This window comes from Apodemus sylvaticus, chromosome X (genome assembly GCF_947179515.1).
Source record: "Apodemus sylvaticus chromosome X, mApoSyl1.1, whole genome shotgun sequence".
In the NCBI taxonomy this organism is placed as follows: domain Eukaryota; kingdom Metazoa; phylum Chordata; class Mammalia; order Rodentia; family Muridae; genus Apodemus; species Apodemus sylvaticus.
The window spans coordinates 13,321,072-13,344,625 of NC_067495.1; the positions used below are offsets into that span (position 1 = coordinate 13,321,072).

The window sequence follows — 23,554 nt, forward strand, 5'->3', positions numbered from 1 at the left end:
TGCTGTCTGTATCTTTGTGTGTCTCTGTGTATGTCTTTGTATGGGTCCTTTTGTGTGTGTGTGTGTGTTTTGAACAAGACTATCTGTACATTTTTACCAGACTAAGAAAGGTGTAGGATTAGAAAGGGTATTTGTTCAGTTTGCCTTTCCAACAGAAATAAGGCCATAGGTGAAAATTTTAAACAGACTCTGGGTAGAAATTTTAAACAGACTTTGGTGAAACAGGTTAGAGACCTTGTGTCTTGGGTACTCAGACTGGGTGCCCAGTGTGAGATAAGGACACAAATTCACCACTATCACCAGCCGTGGAAAAGGAATCCATTTACCCCCTCACTTTTCTCCAACATCAAGAAAATGACAACAAGTTTTTGAATTTTTTTATTCATGTTGCCCAGGAGGGCACCCACTATTTTCACAGTGCAACTGCTCAGATGTATTGGTAAATGTGATCGCAATTGTGCAGTTCACCAGCCTGATGGTGAGGGTGGCTCCAGCTGGGGTGGAATTGCTGCTGGGGAGAGGATGGATGGAGGGGAGTCAAAGGAATTCTCAGCTTACAGGTTAGCGAGAAGCCAGTCTAGCAGTTGCTTTCTAGCCATGTTGCCCACGGCTTCATCCAGTTGTCGTTCTTTGGCAAACTTCATGACCTCCTGAAGAAGATCGCCTACACTGTACCCTTTCTCTGCTGCCTTCGCTGAGACTTCAGGGAGCTGTAGAGAGAGCAGAGTTATCTTGAGGAATCTGATACATTTCAGAAGGAGGACCCAGTGGGCACAGTGAACTAACATCTCCCTGTGCCTGTCCCCCAAGGTTAACACCCTGTCATAGACCCAGAACTGCTGACATGCCTAGCCTTTTCCCCTAAGATCTGGGAAATGGGTATAAGGAGAGTTGTATGGTTTTATTTCAACTCCTATATGGAGCATGATTTCACTATGTGATTTCTCTGAAATCTAATGAGGGAACTGTGTGTGTGTGTGTGTAGAGAATGCAGTTTCTCTCTATATATATGAATGCTAGTCTGCACATATCTACTCATTCTATCATTAATTTCTTAGGCCTTAATGCGTTTCTTACCTTTTCTAGTTGTCCATCATCGTCTCCCATGAAGTAGAGCATGGGCACATTAAACTGAGAGGCTGCAATCCATTGCAGGACAGCCTGCAGCTGCTTCTGCAAGTTACTTGTAGAGCACTGATTGTTGACAATAACTTCAGGGCCAGGAGCTTCAGGATAATTTTGCGACATCACAGCTTCACGGCCACATCTGGGGCCACCGCTTGCCAGGGCTGCTTGTTCTTCCAGCTCAGCCAGGGCTGCTCCATTGTTGCTGTACTTAGCCATGATCAGGCACAGTTTCATCACGGATTCTACTAGCTGGTCTATAAATTGGCGGTTCATTTGCTTCATCCCACTGATGAAGTCCAGTTCTGTATTGTCTTGGCATTGATCTTCAGGTCTCTTGGCCATGGGAGCTGCTTTGCTTGATCTCGGATCAGAACAACGCTTATTCTCACTTTCAGATAGTTCATCACAGCTGAAAGGGCTCTCACTCAGAAGTTTCTGAATCAGGGACAGAACCATGTTTGACATATCCATCTTCTGGGACTCCAGTTGATTGTCCTTCGCACTGGTAGATGGTCCAGGACCTCCACGACTTTCAAAATGCTTCATTGAAAGTGATTTCGAACTTTGGCCACCTCCACACTTTTCGTATTGCGCACTTTGGGACATGTACCCCATGGAGGAACCGGGGCATTCCTCTTCACATGGATCTTTGCCCTTTGCTTGTTGGGTCAGATGGTATTGAATGAGCATAAGGGCAGAGACAATTAGATCCTTGGCCAGTGAATCTGTGGAAGGACTGATCTTCTCTCTCTTCTCTTCTTTACTGGGGCATACTTTGTTCGTCGTCTTGCCTTGGTTTCCTTGCTTCTGGTTGTTCCACATCGTAAGGCTCTCTTTGAGGATATGCTCACTGACTCTCTCAGCACTCGTCAGCGCTTTGCAGCATGGATCTGCTTTGGCCTTGCATTTATCTTTTCCTTTCATTTCAGCTTTCATAGCTGAGAACTCAAGGCTCTGATTCTTGCATTTCGGATCATGAGTTCCAGCTTTTAAGGTTGCATATGCCAGACTTTGAGATTTAGTCTCCTTCTTCTCACCAAGAAGCGCACTGACCAGACGCTTTAGCATGGCTTCCATGATGTCCGCTGCATTTTGTTTACCATGATTGAAAAGATTCCTCTTGACAGCAGAAACGAAGTCTGAGTCTGTCATCAGGACTCCTGTTATGTTGTGCAAGTTCTTCATGCATGAATCAATCAGATCAGATACAATTTCCTTGGTGTGCTTCAATAGTACCCTCTTCAGGACCACGCAAGCCGGAATGGGCTTCCCACAGCTGTGCACTTTCAAAGTTTTCATAACAGAGACCATCATATCAGATGCCACCTGATTTGCATAAACCATAAGCCCCTTGCTGATGGAATCTGCAAATTCTTTGCTATCTTTCGGGCACATCTGTTGCTTCTCTCCACACTTGTTCTTGTTAGACATTTCACTATACAAAAAGGTTTTCCGGCCGTCCCTGCATTCCTCTCCGTTGCCGCGCATTTCTGCTGAGGTCAGTTCGACGGCTTCATGGGCCATCTCAGAAGCAATTTTGCTGACAGCGCTCCGGGGGCTGGTTTTCCCCTTTTCTCCTGATGTATACATGGAATGATGGAGACATTTGTTTCCACCTTCCAATTTGTCCTTGATTTCCTTACGGGCCATTTGGATTACCAGAGATGACAATCGGTTGACATAGAAGGAAAGATCGTCCATAGAACATTCTCCATCAGGAGTGGCAACTGACCTCTGATTGCTAGGAGATTTGGCTGCAGGATTTGAGGGACTTTGGTTATTGTTGGTGTTTTTGGATGCCGCCATTTCTAGGCGAAGGTTTTGAGGTCCTTTGTTCAAATAATCCAAGTTTACTTGATCAGCGTACACACTGTAGCAGTTCTCAGAGGGTATTTTTTGATAATCACCCTCAAGGTCTCCTACTTTATGTTTACAACTAGAGGCTGAGGGACTTAATGCGTGTTGGAAACCCAAGGCATACTTCTGGAGATCATTGAGGAGCCAGTTGAGGACACTTATGGGATCAGAGGGAGCTTGTTTGAAAAGGCACACAGATCCCTCCGTCTAGAAAAAGAAGAACACCTCACCATAAGAATTTGAAGAGTTTGGGTATGCTATTTCTGCCCTTTGTTTTCTGGTTGTTAGAAGATATAGCTTGTAAGTAACACAGAGATTTGGCTTTTTATTAACATCTAAAGATATTCAGTAATAAACATTCAAGCACCATGATAGCAACAAAAACTTGGAGTATAAAGAGTGTATATGCTTGTAGATCTAACTATTTACAAGTACTGCCAATGTATTTGCCAATTTCATTTGAGTATGTGTGTATGTCTCATTGTGTCAACACTGTGCCAGTGTATATTGTGTGTGTAGGCATGTCAATATGGCAATTCATGTATTTGGGTATTTCAGTAGATATGAAAGTATGTCTGTCTGTATTGTTGGTGTTGGAAGTTGCTATTATATGTGTGTATATGTTTTCGTATGGCTATGTGTAACCATATATAATAATGTGTTAATATTAGTACCTATTGTGCCTATAAGCCAACACAAGCATGCATGAGTGAGTGGAAAAATATACTTGTATATGTCAGTATGTCTGAATATGTAAAGAACCCACTGTCAGTTTCAATATTACTAGGAACAAAATAATAATCATATGTGGTTTATTCTACATTTATAAGATCTATAGGTATTTGTGTATATACAAGTTGTACATTCTCTGGGTGTTTTAAGAATTATATGTGAATAACATAGTATGTATATAACCGCATTTGTGTAAATGTGTGCATCAAAGTATCATACAAGTGTGTTACTTTATGTGTTTGTATGTGTGTATGCATGCCAGTCAGGATTGTGTATTGTCACATAGGTCTTTCCATATGCATTTATAATGTGTATGTCAATATCTGAGTTTGTTATGGTCACTGTTCTGATCAAGGTTTATATGTGTTAACGTGTATTGGTGTATGTTTATGCATTGTGTGTATTAATGTAAATGCGGGTGTTTATGTTTGCCACATGTGGGCGTATCAGTATATCTGACTACATGTATATGTTAACTCTATATGTAAAGGACAGTATGTTTATTAATGCATATGTGTTTATAAATGTGAAATGTAACATCACTTAAATATATGGTGCTTATGGAAGCCAGGAAAAGTGTGTTGGGTCTCCTAGAACTGGAATTGCAGTACCATGTGGGTACTGGGAATCAACCCTTGCTTCTCTAGAAGAGCTGTCAGTGCTATTAACCTCTGAGGTATCTCTCCAGCCCCAAGTTGTACCTTTCTTAAGACTACAGGATGGAACTGGCCACCCCCAAATTATCCCCAAAACTTCGAAGAATGTTTCTATGACTTGTTTTTCTTCTTTCAGGGACACACTGGCCTCATTCCAAATGTGTGTGAGATCATTAATGATGTTTTGCTTATAACATATGAGCCTAGAGACGGGGAATAGAAAGCATTTGACTTCTTTGCATTGAAGCCAAATATCCTTTCCATTACCAGTTAGTCCAGGCTTATAAGAATGTGGGTGTGTTTCAGCACTCTAAACAATGAGCCTAACAGATATAATTTGAAATACACAAAAACAAATGGATTTGGGCTATGACCACAGCTTCTAGTTTGAATCTTTTCAACAGCTTACGTATGTAATCTCTTAGGTACTCAAATTTTTGGTTGGTACGTGTTTTCTCTCTGTTCCATATCTTTCTTCCTTATTAAATACTGGGCAATATGAGGCATAGGAGCATAGTACAAGTCAGCAAGGAGCATTGTAATACTAAATGTACATCATTCTTAGAACGCGAATAGCAAGGTTCTGTTTGGAGTCGATCCATACAAGTCACAGAGTAGTATTTTGAACCTTTGTGATTAGTGAACGCCATTTTAAAATATTGCATGTGGAACTTACCATGGCCCTGAACTTAGTTCTATGTTTTCTAGAATATCATATGTTCCAGGTTGGTGGACCTATTGGACAACCATTTCCTTACCATCTCTGAACCAGAGTCTTCAGATTAAATATTGGTCCTAGAAATTAGGAAATGATAGAACCTCAGAGGCTAGGTCACCTTAGACTGATCTTGTTTTTCAGTGTCCTTGATCACGATAATCTCTTTTTCTTCTAGATTCTCCAGATTTAATTCGCCTTCTGAACTGGAACCAGCAGCACCCTGTGGAGTTAAAGGGTGAGAGATTTTTAATGAAAAGTTGATTTTTGCAATTTCTCCATGCTGCCCTACCCCTTTGGCTATAATTTCATAGCATGAAGGTCATGTCCCCCATCATCCTTTGTTTCTTCAGGAGAGGTAGGGTTTCAATGCTACAAAATTTGAAGAATGAGACAAGTTTATTTCCACAAATTGCTAATCCATCCTCTGATGACACTCACGACTATGCATCTCAAGAGCCATATTCTGTGGTGATATGATCCCCTCTCCCTTTCTTTTCTCTCCCTCATCCCTTCCCTTTCGTCATATTTTATAGAAAACTCTTTTTCTCACCCTCCTTCCACTTTGAGAAAATACCCACCTTGGAATCTTTATCTTCCACATTCAAGGTGGACACATCCACAAAGCATATCTACATAAAAATAAGAGGGCAAATTTAGATACACTCTAGAAGAAACATCATTAGTTTCTTTCTTGGAGATGATAAGAACACTTACCTCCTAGGATTCTTGGGAAAAGGAAGTGATAGTGTAATCAAATGTATTACACAGGTAAACATTTCTGTTTAATAGGTACATTGTACTAAAATATGAGGCTTGTGGTATTATGAATAACATTGCTTAGGGTGATGATCATGTTTAAATATAAACAATTTTGGTACTTGATCAGGATGAAAAAGTGAAGTACTATCCAAATAATTAGAAATTTGGGAAGTAATATGAAATAGTTGAAGTAATTTGCCTTCCTTAGTGGATAAGAGCAACTTCCTGGTAGCTAAACATTATGGCTTTAGTGTTAGGGAATAAAAGCTGGTGGCAACGACCACCCTTACCTCCTCTTAGGCTCCTAACCCTCCTAGGATCCTTACTCTTCTTAGGCTTCTCCCTTCCTAGGCTCCTCCCTTTTATGCCATTGGCCCCTCCCTCTGCTTAGGCTCCTCCCCTTAAACTCTTCTTGGGCTGCCCTTCCTCTTAGGCTCCGCCCCTCCTAGGCCCCTCCCTCATTAAGCTCCTCTCTTTTAGGCCCCTCCCACTCTTACGTTCCTCCCTCCAATCAAGCTCCTCCCCTCTGCTGCACCTCCCTCCTCTTGGGCCCCTCCCATCTTAGGCCTCTCTCTTTGGCCCCACCTACTCTTAGGTTCCTCTATTCTAGGCCCCGCCCTCCTCTTAGGCCTCTCCCTCCTCTTAGGCCCCTCCCCTCTTACGCACCTCCTTCCTCTTGGACCCCTCCCATCCTCTCTTTCTCTATGGCCCCTCCCACTCTTAGGTTCCTCCATTCTAGGCCCCACCCTCCTCTTAGGCCTCCTCCACTCTCAGACCCTTCCCACACTAGGTGACTCCCTCCTCTTGGGCCCCTCCCATGGTAGGCCTCTCTCTTTGGCCCCTCCCACTCTTAGGTTCCTCCCTTCTAGGCCCCGCCCTCCTCTTATGCCTCTCATGCTCTCAGGCCCCTCCCACTCTAGGTGACTCCCTCCTCTTGGGCCCCTCCCATGGTAGGCCTCTCTCTTCGGCCCCTCCCACTCAGGTTCCTCCCTTCTAGGCCCCACCCTCTTCTTAGGCCTCTCCCACTCTCTTAGGCCCCTCCCACTCTTAGGCTCCTCCCTTCTAGGCCCCGCCCTCCTCTTATGCCTCTCATGCTCTCAGGCCCCTCCCACTCTAGGTGACTCCCTCTTCTTGGACCCCTCCCATGGTAGGTCTCTCTCTTCGGCCCCTCCCACTCAGGTTCCTCCATTCTAGGCCCCGCCCTCTTCTTAGGCCTCTCCCACTCTCTTAGGCCCCTCCCACTCTTAGGTGACTCCTTCCTCTTGGGCCCCTCCCATGGTAGGCCTCTCTCTTCGGCCCCTCCCACTCAGGTTCCTCCCTTCTAGGCCCCACCTTCCTCTCAGGCCCCTCCCACTCAGGTTCCTCCCTTCTAGGCCCCACCCTCTTCTTAGGCCTCTCCCACTCTCTTAGGCCCCTCCCACTCTTAGGTGACTCCTTCCTCTTGGGCCCCTCCCATGATAGGCCTCTCTCTTCGGCCCCTCCTACTCAGGTTTCTCCCTTCTAGGCCCCCCTCCTCTCAGGCCCCTCCCACTCTTAGGTTCCTCCCTTCTAGGCCCCACCCTCTTCTTAGGCCTCTCCCACTCTCTTAGGCCCCTCCCACTCTTAGGTGACTCCTTCCTCTTGGGCCCCTCCCATGGTAGGCCTCTCTCTTCGGCCCCTCCCACTCAGGTTCCTCCCTTCTAGGCCCCACCTTCCTCTCAGGCCCCTCCCACTCAGGTTCCTCCCTTCTAGGCCCCACCCTCTTCTTAGGCCTCTCCCACTCTTAGGCCCCTCCCACTCTTAGGTGACTCCTTCCTCTTGGGCCCCTCCCATGATAGGCCTCTCTCTTCGGCCCCTCCTACTCAGGTTCCTCCCTTCTAGGCCCCCCTCCTCTCAGGCCCCTCCCACTCTTAGGTTCCTCCCTTCTAGGCCCCACCCTCTTCTTAGGCCTCTCCCACTCTCTTAGGCCCCTCCCACTCTTAGGTGACTCCTTCCTCTTGGGCCCCTCCCATGGTAGGCCTCTCTCTTCGGCCCCTCCCACTCAGGTTCCTCCCTTCTAGGCCCCCCTCCTTTCAGGCCCCTCCCACTCTTAGGTTCCTCTCTTCTAGGCCCCGCCCTCTTCTTAGGCCTCTCCCACTCTCTTAGGCCCCTCCCACTCTTAGGTGACTCCTTCCTCTTGGGCCCCTCCCATGGTAGGCCTCTCTCTTCGGCCCCTCCCACTCAGGTTCCTCCCTTCTAGGCCCCACCCTCCTCTCAGGCCCCTCCTACTCTTAGGTTCCTCTCTTCTAGGCCCCGCCCTCTTCTTAGGCCTCTCCCACTCTCAGGCCCCTCCCCTCTAGGTGACTCCCTACTCTTAGGTCCCTCCCTCCTCTCAGGCCCCTCCTTCTCTTAGGCCCCTCCCACTCTTAGGTTCTTCCCTCCTAGGCCTCGCCCTCCTCCTAGGCCCCTCCCTCCTCCTAGGCCCCTCCCACTCTCTTAGGTTTCTCCCTCTTTTAGGCCCCTCCCCTCTTAGGCTCCTCCCTCCCTTCCCTTCACATTCCTCCCTCCCCTCTCTCCTTACTCCTCACTCGCCTTTGATTCACCCCTGTGTGATGTAATGTAGATATGTGCTGGCCCCTGACAGCCTTTACTGAGCTTGGATGCTTGGAGAAGCCACATATTAGCTTCCATGAGTTTTATCTCGGGTTCCAATACCTGTATGGTCAATTTTTCTACTCCTTGGAGTCAGTTTGTATCTTACCACTTTTCGGTCCTGATCTTGTTGTCCTTTTGGGCTGTAAAGATCTACTTTGCACACGCCCCTGCGGCTGTGTAACCAGTCAATATCGTCAGACATCTGCAGGAAGAAGCAAAAGAAATGTGAAGTTCTTACATGTAGTTTATAAAATGAAGTCAGTTTAAATAAAACTTGTTAAATAAATCTATGTTTCATTGAAGTTTAGGAGAGATGTGAAAGTGGGGAATGATGGTAAAATGTTTAAAGTCAAGGCACAGGACTAATCACTAAAATATGTGGTCTCTGTTCATTTAGACTTACCTTACTAAGTATCTTGAACATGGTAATATGTTGACTTAAGATACAAGCAGGAAAAGTGGTACACGAATAAGCAAATTTAAATTTTAAAAAAAACTAGGGTTTATATTTAGCGATTTAGCTATTTCACAAAGTATTCCATGAAAGCTGCTAACAACCTTACATGGCTAATCAAATGTCTTAGAGAAATAACACCAGGTTCTGAAAAAAATCAAATTTATTGTTTTAGAAAGTTGCTAACTCCCTACAGTTCTGCTTTCCCAATCCAGTCTGGAGCTAAAGGGACAAAGACAACCAAATAAATTATTGATAAAATTTTGCTTTTTAATACCAGTTAAAAACTTAGATTTGTATTTTGGTGTCCATGGCTTGAATTGGATTTTTTCCAGAATCTAACAGGATACATTTCTTCTCCTAAGTATTAGGGGTGTGTGGCTTTTTCTACAAACTAGATTATTAGATCTTGCTCTTCCCTGTACGTCTTCAAACTAGTTTCATTCTGTTCTTTCCCTCTGCCTCCCTTTTCTTTTCCTCCTCCTTCTCTTCCTCTCCCCTCCTCTCCTCTCCCTCCCTCCTCTTGCCTCCCTGGGTTCCTGCCTCCTCCTCTTTCTCCTTCCTCCCTTCATCCTTTCTTTATCATCCCTCCATGCTTCTTCCCTCCTCTCTTCAGCCATCTTCCTTTCCACCTCCTGCCTCTCATCCTCCATTTCCCTCTCCTCCCAACTTTATTTTCTACCTTTACTCCATCCCTTGTTTCTCCTTTACTCCCTCCTCCATCTCTCTATTCTTTGTCCTCTCTTGTTCCATCTCTCTTCATTCATCTTCCTTCTCCTCCCTCCTCCCCTCCCTCCTCCCTCCTCCTCTCCCTCCTCCATTCTCCCCTCCCTCTTCCCCTCCCTTCTCCCTTTATTCTCCATCCTCCCTCCCCTCCCTCCTCCCTCCTCCCCTCCCTCTTCCCCTCCCTTCTCCCTTTATTCTCCCTCCTCCCCTCCCTCCTCCACCTCCTCCCTTCCCTCCTCTTCTCCCTCCTCCCCTCCCTCCTCCTCCCTCCTCCTCTCCTCCCTCTCCCCCTCCTTCCCTCCCTCCTTTTCCCCCTCCTCTCCTCCCTCCCCCCCTCCTCCCCTCCCTCCTCTTCCCCCTCCTCCCCTCCCTCCTTCCTCCTCCTCCCCTTCCTCCTCCCCTCCCTCCCCTTCTCCCTCATCCCCTCCCTCCTCCCTTCACTCTTCTCCTCCTTCCTCCCCTCCCTCCTCCCCACCCTCCTTCCTGCCCTCCTCTCCTTCCCCTCCACCTCCCTCCCTTTATTCCCCATCCTCCCTCCCTCCTCTCTCTCTTCACCCTTCCTCCCTCCCCTCACTCCTCCCCACTCTCCTCCCTTCCTGCTTCCCTCCTTCCCTTCCTCCTCCCTCCCTTTATTCTCCATCCTCCCTGCACTCCTCCCTCTCTCCACCCTTTCCCCCTCCCCTCCCTCGTCTCCTCCCTCCTCCTCTCTTCTCCCTCCCTTTATTCTCCATCCTCCCCTTCCCTCCTCCCTTTCTTCACCCTCTTCCCTTTCCTGCCCCCTCTTTACCTTTCCTTCCTCCATCCTCCTCTGCTCCCACCTCCCTCACTGTTTTCTATCTTCCCTCCCTTCCTTTTTCCCTCCCTTCAACCCTTCTTCCTCCCCTCTCCTCTTTCCCCCTCTCTTCATCCCTTTCATTCCTCCCCCTTCATTCTCTCTCCTCTCTTCTCCTCCACCATCTTCCCTCTGCTCCCCTCTTCCATTTGCCCTTTCCCTAACGTCCCCCCTCACCACCTGCCCTTTTCTTGCCTCCCTCTTTCTGTCTCCACCTATGACCCTCCCCTTCCATCTCTCTTCCTTTCCTCCCTCTTCTCTCCCCTCTCTTTCCCTCACTTCCTTCCCCTTTCCTCTCTTCCCCCGCCCCCATATTTCCTTCTTTCCTCTTCTACCCTGTGTTCTCTTGGCAGCACTTTTCTAAAAAAACAAGTTATCTAGTGGCTATCTTCTTAAACAATATGTATCTTGACCACTTCCCAAGGTGTTTGGGAATGTTTCCAATTAAGAATTCTACAAAACTTTAGAAAGCTAGTATAAAAAGCCTTACTACCCCCTCAGATGAGAGACCCTCTTTTTTGAACAGCTAGTGAACAACTACTAGCTTTGAAAGAAAGTCAGAAGCTACAAGATCCCTTCTAAGAGTTGGATCTTAAAAAACCGTAAAAAGTAAGATGTATTAACTCATTACCTTGATGATGGAGTTGTTTTGTACCTTTGACTGAATGTGTGCCACCCAGAAGGGAGATGTGCCCCTTTAGATGGAAGGGGGCAGTGCCAAGTTCTTGGGCACCTGCAGCTGGCTGCCACCCTGGTCAGCTGTTAGACCAGACTGATGGGCCAAGCTGCTTCCTCCTGGCTCTGACCCTGGGGTATGACAAGTATCTTTATTGAGTCACAATACCCGGTGCTGTAGCAACCTGAGCAAAGGCATGGCACACCTGGAAAAGTCAGTAACCTTTTCATATCCAAAGTGTGCCAAGCTGGCTACTGTAGGCCACCTGTCTCAGTTGGTACAGATATTTCACAACATTTTCCACAGTTCACAACCTCCCGATATCAAGCATCTCATTCCTTTCCCTCCTAGACTTTGAGAATAATCTAATGACATTCATTAGCAGTTTGGTGGGGGATTGTAGTGTTCACATACAGAATCTCTCCCAGTCTTTGCAAGTGAAAACATTTTCCCACTTTTGTTTACTTCTCTTTGAATTTCCCACTACAGCACCAGAGTTATGTGGCAAGAGATGTTTAGATTTATGTAGAAAGAAAGAAACTTTGACCAAAGTCATTCTTAGTTATCCAAGATAAAATGGAAGTTAAAAATGAGAGGTTGACTAAGCCACTAATAAGACACCTCCCATACTATCCAAAAAGAAGTCAGACGACGTCTCTACCTTTGTAGTACCACAGTAGGCGATCATCTGGGACCCTTGGATGTTTTGGGGGGGAGAATTTGGATGCTGCGATGACTCTTCCAGTCTGCCTCAAGATATTAGGTCTTTCCTCAACCCTCCATACTCTCCTAATGCCTACTTGCCAGCTGGTACTAGAACTTAAAATTCATGACATCACTGTTTCTATAGAGAACAATGACAGCACAAAATGGTGGGCCTTTGCCTTAGGATTCTAGGTGATCAACATGGCCAAGCCACGAAAAAAAAAAAGCCATGAAATCACTTACTCTTTCCCATTTTGGCCAGTGATCATTGTTGGCTGCCGTATGTTTTAGAGAGTTATCTATATCCATTGAGATGCCTCCTGTTTAAACAAGTTTAAAAATATTAGTACACACCAAAGGATAGTCTCTCTTCTGTGTCCAAATTATACTTTATTTTACTCTGTCCTTTCACGGTGTCTCTTCTTTCACCATTTGAATGTGAATAAACTTAGCCAAACCCAGAATCATTTGAGATGTTCCCCTAGATAATACAGTTTCATATTGAGGTCATATCATCACTTTCTTCTTGTTGAATGAGTTTTCCTGAAAAGAAGCAAACAAATTTCTATTCACCCAAGATAGGGCACCTATGATAGATTTTAAAAAATGATTTTACCAAAGTCAAGTTCAGTGAACCAATGAGTTTATTGGGGTTATCTCGAGGAACACATGAAGGGACCCTAGCCAGCTTGAGTGTGGCTAGCGTGGTTCTGGCAGGCCTTGCCCTTCCCCTTGATTTCTTCTGCCTTGGTAAAAACTGTTAGATTAAATTCCTAAAGCTACAACTCCAAGGTCTATTTGTTTGTTTGGCCATATCCTCCTCCTGAAGCTGACTACTAAAGTCCAGCCACCAAAGTATTGAAGTCCAGCAGTCAAAATCCCCCCTTGACTCACCTAGTTAACATGTCCAATTAAACTTGAACACCTCATCCTAACACGGGTTTCCCCCTGTACCTTTATAAACTGCCACTTCCCTATGTGCCACATCTGTTTCCTCTATATTCAGAGGCAGTCCTTTGTCCACCCCCATAGGACAAATACCCCTCCTCCCTCTCCCTTGTTCCCCTTCCCCTCTTCCTCATTCTCTACCTCCTGTCTTATTCCCTGTCCTTTGTCTCTCTCAGGAAAATAAATCTCCTTTGTGTTGAGAACTTGGTCATGGGGGTCCTGGGGCTATACTTTTCCTAACAACAGAGACAGAGTTTTCTTACAGGACCATAGCTGATTCTTAATGGTTGTTGTACCACCAGAAAGCTTACCCCATCACAGGTTCTGGCTAATGACTGCTGTGTTCCTGGAGCATCCTGAACAATTTGGGGACATGTTGGCCACTTAGAGAGTATCCTGTCCTCAGCAATTGTGTCCTTATTATTCAATCTTGGTGGGGGTGTCTTTAGAAATTTTGTAACTTCCATGATATTTCCAGAGGCTTTTAAGTTTTGTTAGCATCTTGAGTCATATGACCTCCTCTCTTCCCTCTAGGAGGGAAGGTTTTAATGTGGAGAGAGATATACTATGGTAATTCCTTCCTCTGACTCTTTTTACATTCTTTCTTACCTCTCCTGTGATGTTTTCTGGGCCTTGGAGGCGATGATATAGATGTCTGACTCCCTTTTCCCATTTTTTTTGTCTGAGAATTGGACACTATCTCTCAGCATCAGTCACTTAATCTCAGGAATCTAACTGGTGATGAGTCTCTGTAAGACATAACCTATTTCAAAACAAGTAAGTTTCTCTCTATGGCAGACCAAATTTGACAGCAGTAGTAATATTATGGTGTATGGAAGTAGTTTTTTCAACCTCTATGAGGTATCTTTGTTCAGTATCCTGAACTGCTATTTTCATTGCCTTTTCAAATATTTCTATGGATATATAAGACATTCAAGGGTTAGCAGAATATAATGAAACATTTTTACATGGATAGTTAGTATAGTTAAAGGTCCATCACTGTCCATTGCAATTGGATAGCTAAGTGAGCAGAAAAAGGAATTGTTTGAAATGTCAGGTACAGCATGAAAAGGTCCTGTGCTACTTAGATTTTCCCAGCTTGATATAAACCTAGACATATCTGGGAAGAAGAATGCTCAATCAAGAAATTGCCTCCATCACCATCACATCTACTTTGGGGCCTTGTTACTGTTCTGTCTCTGTGAAGAGATACCATGAAGGTGGCAGCTTTTAAAGGAAAGCATTTAAATGAGAGCTTGCTTTCAGTTTCCGAGGGTTGCACTGGGGAGTGTGGCAGCAGGCATGGTGCTAGAGCAGCAGCTGAACCCTTAAATTTTATTAGCAGAGTTGGAGGCAGAGGCAAGGGAATAAGGGAGGGAGGGAGGAAAGGAAAATGGGTTGGCATGGGCCTTTGAAACCTCAAGTCTACCCCCAGTGACATACTTTCTCAAACAAAGCATACCTCCTAATCCTTTCTAAACAGTCTACCAACTGCCCAACTGTCAACCAGACATTCTAATGCATGAACCTATGGGGACCATTCTCATTCAAATCACCACAACAAGTCTGTGATTTTAATGTTTGTCTTGATTAATAATTGATGTGGGAGGGCCTAGCCAACCATGGGTTGTTCTACAAGGCAGGCGGTCATATAAGAAAGGTAGCTGAACATGAGCCTGGAAAGAAAAGAAGTCATATTCTTTCATGGCTTCTGCTTTAATTCCTGCTTACAAGTTTCTGCCTTGGCTTCCTTCAATGATGGCCCATGTTTGTGCTGTCTAAGCCAAATAAGACCCTTCCTCCCCACATTGCTTTTGGTCATCATCTTTATCACAGCAAATGGAAAACAAACTAGAACAGATACCCCCACTTTTTATCAATTATTTTATCAAAAATAATAACATTGGGTGCAGAATCATAGATAGGAGGCACTATTCCATATAGCCATCTATAATTCATAGTCATTTTCTGTAACTATTCAGTCTCCCCATCCTGGGGTGCTACCTCTGCCATAAATTTCCTGAATACTTGCTTACCCTAATAGTTTCTATTGAGATAACTTTTGCTATTCCCAACTCAGGCCCAAAGAGGACCAGAGCTACACTATGCTTACTTCTGGAGCTAGCTTTTTGGTTTTGACAGGGTTTGAATCAGTACCCTGACCCTTCATTTTTCAACAGTCATAACTGAGTACTAAAAGGGCCTCAGTCTAAGTCAACTGTGCTCACTCCCAGTATACTTTCTTTTAAGGAAAATCATATACATCATATTCTATGGAGAATAACATCCCAACCCTAGAATAAACTTAATAGTTTTCACTTGCAGCATTTTGTTATTTTTTGTCTTTTGTGAACTGTTGCTCATCTTGACAGCCTTTCAGCAACTCACTAACACAGCATTTGGCTTTCTATCAATTCTGTCCCCCAGAAATGCTGACTCAACACAAATCTTGCCACGTTTGTCTAAGAGCGGCACAGAGACACCCTTTCTTGATTACTTTATAAGTTTAGGAATCCAATTTATATGTGATTTAAACCACTTATATGTATCAGTACCCCTTCTTACCTTGTAAAGATCTCATCCCACTATAAGGCTCAGAAATACCACTAAAGCCTCATACCAGATTCAAGGTACCTGCTCAATCAACATCTTTCTTTTTTTTTCTTTTCTTTTCTTTTCTTTTCTTTTCTTTTCTTTTCTTTTCTTTTCTTTTCTTTTCTTTCTTTCTTTCTTTCTTTCTTTCTTTCTTTCTTTCTTTCTTTCTTTCTTTCTTTTTGTTTTTTTTCAAGACAGGGTTTATCTGTATAGCCCTGGCTGTCCTGGAACTCAGAAATCCACCTGCCTCTGCCTCCCAGAGTGCTGGGATTACAGGTGTGCGCTACCACCACCTGGCACTTTTTATTTTAAACAAATGTTTCTTTTATTTTTAATTATGTCTGCATATGTGTGTCTAGGTGTACGTATGTACACATCTAAGTGCAATATTTCTAGAGCTCAAAAAGAAGTGTCATCATCTCTGAATCTGGACTTAACAAATGGTTGTGAGTCACTCAATTCAGGTCCTCTGGAATGGCAGCAAGCTTTTTTAAACCATGAAGCTACCTTTCCAGCCCTCAGCATTTTTCTTAACATTCCTATGAATACAGTTCTATTAGGTCTGGTGAAGTGGGCATCAAACACTGCCTCTTTTGTAGCTAGTTCTCTTAATAATGCCATTTCCCCTTCTATTGCCTTTATATCCCTGATGAGGACCTTAACCCATGATAACCAAGTATCCCTAATAGCTTATATGAGCCAGTAACATCAGCAACATCAGGGAATATGATTTCATATTGCCTTAAGTTATACAGCCTTTGTCTCAAAGGGAGATGGTTAGTTCTATTACTCCGTTTCTCTGTTTCCATGGCACTCAAGCTGATCCCACCTATCCCCATGTTCTACAACCTCCTAAGCTAAACTGTGAAAGGCCCTTTGCTTAAAGATCATACTTAGTTCAGATGCTGAGTTTTTCTCCTGTTAACACAGTTTCTGGCCGCAGGACATTAAGGCCCCCATCTACATGCTGAGCCATGTATTAATTTTATTAAAGGTTTGGCCTGCAGAGTGTCTTCCAACACTGGTACTTCATGTTCTCCTTCTTTATTGCCCAGTTTTTCTCATGGGTTTTAGGGTTTCTTTTTTTTTTTTTTTTTCTTTTTGGATTTCAGGAGGGCTCTTGGAAATATCCAACTTATATTTGCTTTCTCTTACAACCTGCCAGTGGTAAGAAATGACATGTCATCACCTCGATCTTATGTTCTATTTCCCCTGACCTTTTCCCTGGAAAATTAAACACTAATGTGATATGGAAGATGCTACATGTTGTTGGTTCATTATAATTTTTCCCTTACAGGAGCAAATTCTTTCTGGGAAATACATCAGCTTCAGTTGCATGTCTTTTCACTTACAGTAAAGAAGACCAGACAAAAGCTGCCACACCCTGCTTATGGATCTATTGCATATATGCAGATTTTAGGGGTTGTAATGTATTTCTGAGCCCATCAGTTATTTGGGGGCATCATTATGCTTACAAGGTAAACCTCATTCCTCAAGGAGGCTTGCCTTTCTATACCACACAGAGGAAGATGTTCACTCTGTGATTCCCATCAAAAGATTCTCCATTCTCTGATGGATTGGTCTTGAGGAAGAGGGTACAGTCAAACAACTCAATTGAGCCACTTCATGGATAGAAAGAAATGTTTATTGGGGAGCAAAATGCCAAAAATATCACTCAGGAGAACAGAGAGAAATAGATGTCAAAAAGGCAAGCAGATTTTGTATGGCAGTCAGCAAGGTGGGAGTCATTGAACTGTTTGGATTGACCAAGAACTAAATGCCCTTGCCAGAGGAAGTTAACCTTTGGGTGAAGATTAAGGGAGGTCCTGGTAAACATAAATCTCTTTTAGGAGATCTGCTTTCCTGATAAAGTCACCTTATGAGATTCCCTAGGATGCTGAATTTAGGCTCTGGATCCCCAATAACAATCCTTTCATTTCCAAGGTTATATCACTGTCATTTTGGGGGCCCTCTGTGGACCTAACTTCTAAGACTTTTGTTGGTTATAAGAGTGACAATAATCCTCTGTATATTTCCTTCTGATTGGGAGTTTAAAAGGATGGGTTTTGGAATAGTGGTTCAAAGCAGGGGCTCAAGGAAAGATGGTAGGAGACCCAAGGAAATTCCATCTGGTTTACTGACTGTTGTTTTGTGTCACTAATTCTCTCCTGGAGGACCCAGAAGAGATAAGGGAGAATCATTATTATGAGAAGGATAGAGAAAAATGGGCTGAGGAGAGGTAGAAACCAAGGCTTCATAAAGAACCATAACAGGAATCCTGCACTGGAGTTGACCCCTTGGACTCTGGAGTTTGTAAGCCAGTTAATGTAAGTTATTAATCCTTTCTTCTACTTGGCCAGTTGGTTCACATAGTAGCAATATCATTAGCAGTTTCCGGGCTAGAGATTGACTCCTGGATGGTATCTTCTGGGTGGAAATCTGTTAAGACAGATAACAGACTATGGAAAGAATATAAGGTTAAGGAGCTTAGGTGGATTTTTGTCTTAAAATGGTTTAAGTGATAGGATCGGTGGAAGGCTGAAGGATCTGTGGAGAGCTGAGGGAGGACAAGATCAGCATGTTCACAAAGAAGGCATCTTAAGAGAGGAAAGAAGGTAAGTAGTCATGGAGTGGGACTGGTTTCAGAGGAGGTAAATTTCCCCAAAGAAAAGGATAGCTGTAAACGAACTCAAATGATCTCAGGAAAGAGGAAGTTTGATGTTTTAAAATTGAATATTTTCATGGAAAATCATACTAATAAAATAGTAGACATAAAATAATTTCTAAATTAATTGGAAAAGGAATTATAAATACTTTCTGATAAAATTGAACATTCACATGAAAAATATGTCTGAAAAGATTGAAGAAATATATAGAAAAATGTGTTAAAATTGAAGCTTGTCATGGAAAATTATACAGACAATTATACAGGCATGAATGTAGATTAGGGCTAGAGCTAAGAGTTAAAGCCAAGAAAGGTAAAGTTCAGAAAATACTAGCTCTTTCTTCCTTTTCTGAAAATTAGGGATGGTAGGAAATGTGAAGGTGACATTGTACTGCTAACCTTGAAAATAGCTGAGTGACTTGAGATAGAGGTAACTGTAAGGCCATTATACAACTGTATGGATATAGGAAGTCCAAATATGACTATAATATTATACATGGGGTGGAAATGTGGGGTATTACCATAGAAAACAGCTCAGATATGGGTTTAAGCCAATAGCAAGTTTTTATTACCCATCTGGTGGCTACATTGAGTATTTGGGATCTCAGGATAGCCCTGAGCCTTTTACAAGGTGAACTTTTAAACAAAATAGCCATGTTCTGGGATGACACAGTTCAGTTAACAGGAATAGTTGGCCAGAAGCAGAACTACAGAAGCTAAAATTAAGGTTAGTACACTCAGAGACTTTCTAAGACTATAGACTTTTATTTAGTTTGGAAAGTATCAGAAGAGACACATTTAGTCAAACCATTGGTACATGCCCACAAAGTGGTGGTCTCAGTGCTAGGTCATATTGCTGTTATCCAGATGAATTAACTCACAAGGCAGAATAGCAGACACCAGAATAAGAGGAAGTATGTATGTTAAAGGTTTGGGATATTAGACAAGTTTTAGTCCCTTGTAAACTCTCTAACTGTAATTCGGACTGTCCCTAGTCCAGTGAGTTTTGTCAGTTAATGGGATGACAGTTTGAGCTGTTTCTATTCCTATGTAGTATGGGGACTGGATGTCTAAAAGTAACCAGCAATCCCAGCTGATTTCTGGCTACAAATGATTAAGTTTATTTCCAGAGTACTTTCCTGTGGCATAGAGTTGGATTTCCCAGGTTTTTCCTGTTTCCCAAATGCCAGACTCTTTTAAAAGGAAAATTTCAGGAAATCTCAGCTTTATAATCCCAAATTTTGCAATGGAAACTCCCTTGTTTCTGGCAACTATGGGACCCAGCCACATAGAATCATAGACTTTATATTCCTATCTCAAAAGATAAATTCTCCTATCATTTTTTATCTATATAACTAGACACTTGAAGTGGATGTCAGTAAGTAACATTCAATACAGAATACTGGTTGCTGATACAATAGCTGTTACCTTCCCTGTATCACTCTCCCTTAGTTCTTATATCCAGGCCTAAGAGTGGTAGTAGCTGGACCATAACTCTGTATTTATAGCCACAAGATAAAACACAAGACTCAGGAGGAGGTAGAAGGACAGAGAGTAGAATGGCCTGAACACTGATGAAACCTTAATTTCAGAGAGTCCATGATCCAGAGACAGTCCATTTGGCAACAGCATCTGTGGCTTTCCATTTCTTGATGTAGAAATGGTGGATCCATAGTATAAGGCCATCTACCTTCCCAGCATAGGAGTGGAGAGAAGCACCTTGTAGGGTCCTTCCCAAGTTGGTTCCATTGCCCCTTTGGCTACCTTTTTGACCCAGGCAGTATCACCAGACTCGAATAAGGGGAAACTGGTGGTGGACACAGGTTTGCTGGGTCTCTCAAATAGACAAATGAATAGCCTGTATGGAAAATGGGAAGGCCTGTAGTGACTTGAGAAAGGAATGGTTAGAGAGTTCTGCCAACTGCTGGTCTCTGAGCCTTGGAAGCCATAGGGAAGATCTTCCAAACATAATCTCACAGGTAGTAAATCCTTTCCAATATGGTACAGTAGGTCTAAAGCAAAGTCCTTCTCTGGACGCTAATGAGAATTATTTTAGTTTCTTTAAATTTCTTGTTTACTGTTTTTACCTAGCCAGAACTCTGAGGTCTATAAGAACAATGAAGATTTCAATTTATGTCCAAAGCTTTAGCTATTGAGAGGTTTTGGCTATGAAAGCTTGGCCATTGTTGGACCCCATTTGCTAGTAGGAGGCCGAATCAGGGGACTAGATTCTTGAGGAACTTTTTAGCTACTATTTTAGCAGTTTCAATCTTGGTGGGGATACTTCTGTCAACCCACAAAAGGTATCTACAAAAACTAGCAAGTTTAGTGAAATCAGTTTTCCCAGAGTTCACCAGGGTTTTGGTCTCTCATTTTGATTCTATCCTGGGTAATTGCTCTCTGTTGTCGATTCACTGGAGCACAAACCTGGCATCTGGCTGAGATACTCCACACCAGGCTGTCTAGTCTAGGCATAACATACCTTGGTCTGAGCAACTCAGAGAGTTTTGTAGACCCCAGATGAGTAGTCTGGTGAATATCAGTTACTAGAGTCCTGTCAGTTGTTTCTGGGAGAAAATGACCTTTCCTTCTGGTGTCCTCCATCAACCTGTGTGCGGGTTTGTGCTGTTCATTTCATCTTTACCATGGAGTCTCAGGCAGGACTAGGTTATGGTATGTCATCAGAATATTAATAGGCCCCACTGGTCTGAGGGCCATTTGTTGGGCAGCCAGATTAGAGGTCTGTCAAAATGGAAGTCAGCAATTTGTAGGGGAAGCCAAATTGCCTCTAGGAAGGCCAAGGTTTTCTTGAGATAGGCCAGCTGTATCTTTTGATTGGAGGCAGAACTTTTGGCTGGGAGATAATCTTCTGAAAGAGGGCAAGACACCAAAATTGTGCTAGGTATCTCTTAAGTCTGTCTAATTATCGAAGAAGGTGATGGTAGCTTTCAGTTTATGCAAAAGGCCTTCTCCCAATCAGTTCTTCGTTGTTAAACACCTTTGAGTTTGATGGATCAAGCTTTAGTTTTGGCAGGTGGTGTTGTCTATGCACTGAGTTTTACAGCCTGGATGGCACTTCAATTGTGGAGTGAGTTGTGCCAAAGCCTGGGGTCCAGCTAAGGTCTGGAGCCCTGTCACAGGAACAGACCACTCCTGAAATCTTACCTAGAGTAGGGAAAACATTTACCTATCCTGAGGAAGTCTCTATCATTTTAAGGATATATTTATGTTTTGTGTTGGAGGCATATATGGGAAATCTGCCAGTTCTCTCCCAGATTACCCTGAAATTGGTATTGGTTGAAGGAAGAAAGGGGTCACAAGCCTGCTGTGGGGAGGTTTGAGTGCAGGTGGAGCATCCCTGGGTGATAGCGTTAAGAAGAGCAGGAATGTTAGGGTGTAAGACTAGATATTGGAGGAAGTAGTAGAGGGGTTGAGACCCAGGTTGAAAGAAGTTGTGAATAACTGTCAGAAGGGGCTTTGCTTGAATGTCAGGGAGATAGCACCTTTCCCCGTATAAAATCTACTCTTGAGGGCCCATAATATCTCCCATTGCCTAGAGGGCCTGGCACTGGGATTCAGGATTTTTAGGAGTTAAGTTTGGAGGAGCCAAGAAGAGACTAGCAGAATGAGGGTAGGGGTGTTGGCTGGCCTCTTTAGCATTCCTGTCAGTAAAAAAGCATTTCCTAAGGCTATGTCATTAGGAGGGGCCTGGTAACCTGACAGTGAATAACTGCTGCCTGCTTGGGAAGATAAGAGGCTTCTGGCAGCTTTAGGATTAGAGGCCCATTGGTAATAGATATGCCCTTTATAATAAGAAAGTCTCTTTGCTGCTAAATGGAGGCATGATAGTGAAATGTATATTTTGTATCTATGTATATATTGGCACAGGTTCATATTGTGCTAAGGAGTAGGCTCTAGCGAAAGCTATGAGTTCTACCTTCTGAGAATCAGTACCTAGTGGTTAAGGGACAGACTATACAATCTGGTCAGAGGCAAACCAAAGCAGGAGCCAGTGGAGTTGGGAGATGAGCTTCCATCTACAAAGTAAATATAATTAGAATATGGCCAAGGGCAGAGAGAAAGTTGCGGATTTTTTTTTTTTTTTTTGTAGGTAAGAGTTTCAAGAGATTCCAGGCAAGAATGGGTGAGGGTCTTGGCCTTTGGAAGAGGGAAGTAATCAAGTGAGATATCTATCGGGATTTTCTAAGAAGGTAACAGGGGAAAACGTTGAAGCTTAGAAGGGGTCAAAGGTGAGATGTTCTTTGTGTGATAGGAGATCCTTGAGCCACTGTGGAGAAACAACAGCCAGAAAGCAACCAAAGGTGACCTTAGAGGCCTCCCAGGGCCAATAGGGAGGCTGCTGTTGGCATTAACCCACAGGCAAGTTTACTATCTAGCTGCTTGGAAAGATAGGCAATAGGGGCAAAGGTAGGTCCTCTCATTTGTCCCCAGACGTCATTTTTCACAGGAAAAAGGATTGCTTAAGGTCTGAGAGAGCCAGAGTGGGGACTTATAGGAGTGCCTCTCAGAGGAGAGAGAACGCAGGTGTGACAGGCTGAGCAGGAGATAGAGCAGTGGTTCTCGACCTGTGGGTCACAACCCTTTGAGGCTTGAATGACCCGTCCATAGGGACCATTTAACAGATACCCTGCCTAGCAGATATTTACATTACATTTCATAACAGTAGGAAGATGACAGTTACAAAGTAGCAATAAAAGTGATTTTATTGTTGGGGGTTACAACCACGCAAGGAAGGGCCACAGTATTAAGAAGGTTGAAAATCACGGATCTACAGGTTAAAGGCCCTTGGTTCCTTTATAGAGGGAGTGGGCATAAAGGTCAAAAGTTTGGAAGCCTTGTTCTAAGGCACCTGGCCAGGCTGAGGAATGAGGGAATCTTTTCCTTGGTGGTTGGAGGTGTGAAGGACCACAGGTACTATCTGCAAACAGGAATGTGTTCATGACTTAGAGGATAACAGAAAGCCTAGGTATGTGACCTGTAAGATAATGAGAGGTTTTGTGTGTGTGTGTGTGTGTGTGACTGTATCTTTTGTTTCTTAGAAAGTTTTGAAGCTGAACAATATGTTGTGACAGTGAGGGGCTGCATAGAAGAAGGTAATCTACATATTAGATTAAGTGGCTGAGAGAAAGGTCAGTGGCCAGAGCCTGGCTTAAGAAATGGTTGCTATCTCAGAACCCTTTGGAGGAGGACAATACAAGTAATCCGAGATACTATTCTGATGTCAGGGTCCTCCCAGCTGAAGACAAAGAGATCATGTGAATCTGGGTGTAAAGGAGTGATTCCTGAGGTCTAGAAAGCAAAGTAAGGAATACAAGAGGGAATCTGAGAAAATAGAGTGTAAGGGTTAGGCACTATTAAATATATAGGAAGGACAGCCACGTTAATAAATCCTGAAGTACTGGACCGCAGTATAGGAGTCATTAGACTTTAGGATAGGCAAGATCGTGCTGTTATAAATGGGTGAGCAGT

At 43.7% G+C, this 23,554-nt stretch overlaps 1 protein-coding gene across 1 annotated transcript; it reads right to left on the bottom strand.

Moving 5' to 3' along the window:
• Positions 1-554: 554 nt before the first annotated feature.
• Positions 555-11,839, bottom strand: Akap4 (A-kinase anchoring protein 4). The gene is made up of 6 exons (XM_052171660.1): positions 11,813-11,839; positions 8,570-8,665; positions 5,670-5,720; positions 5,210-5,311; positions 1,078-3,192; positions 555-710 (listed from the first exon to the last, which is right to left on the bottom strand). Exons 1-6 carry the CDS (start codon positions 11,837-11,839, stop codon positions 555-557), a joined length of 2,547 nt encoding a protein of 848 aa, XP_052027620.1.
• Between the last annotated feature and the right edge of the window lie 11,715 nt (positions 11,840-23,554).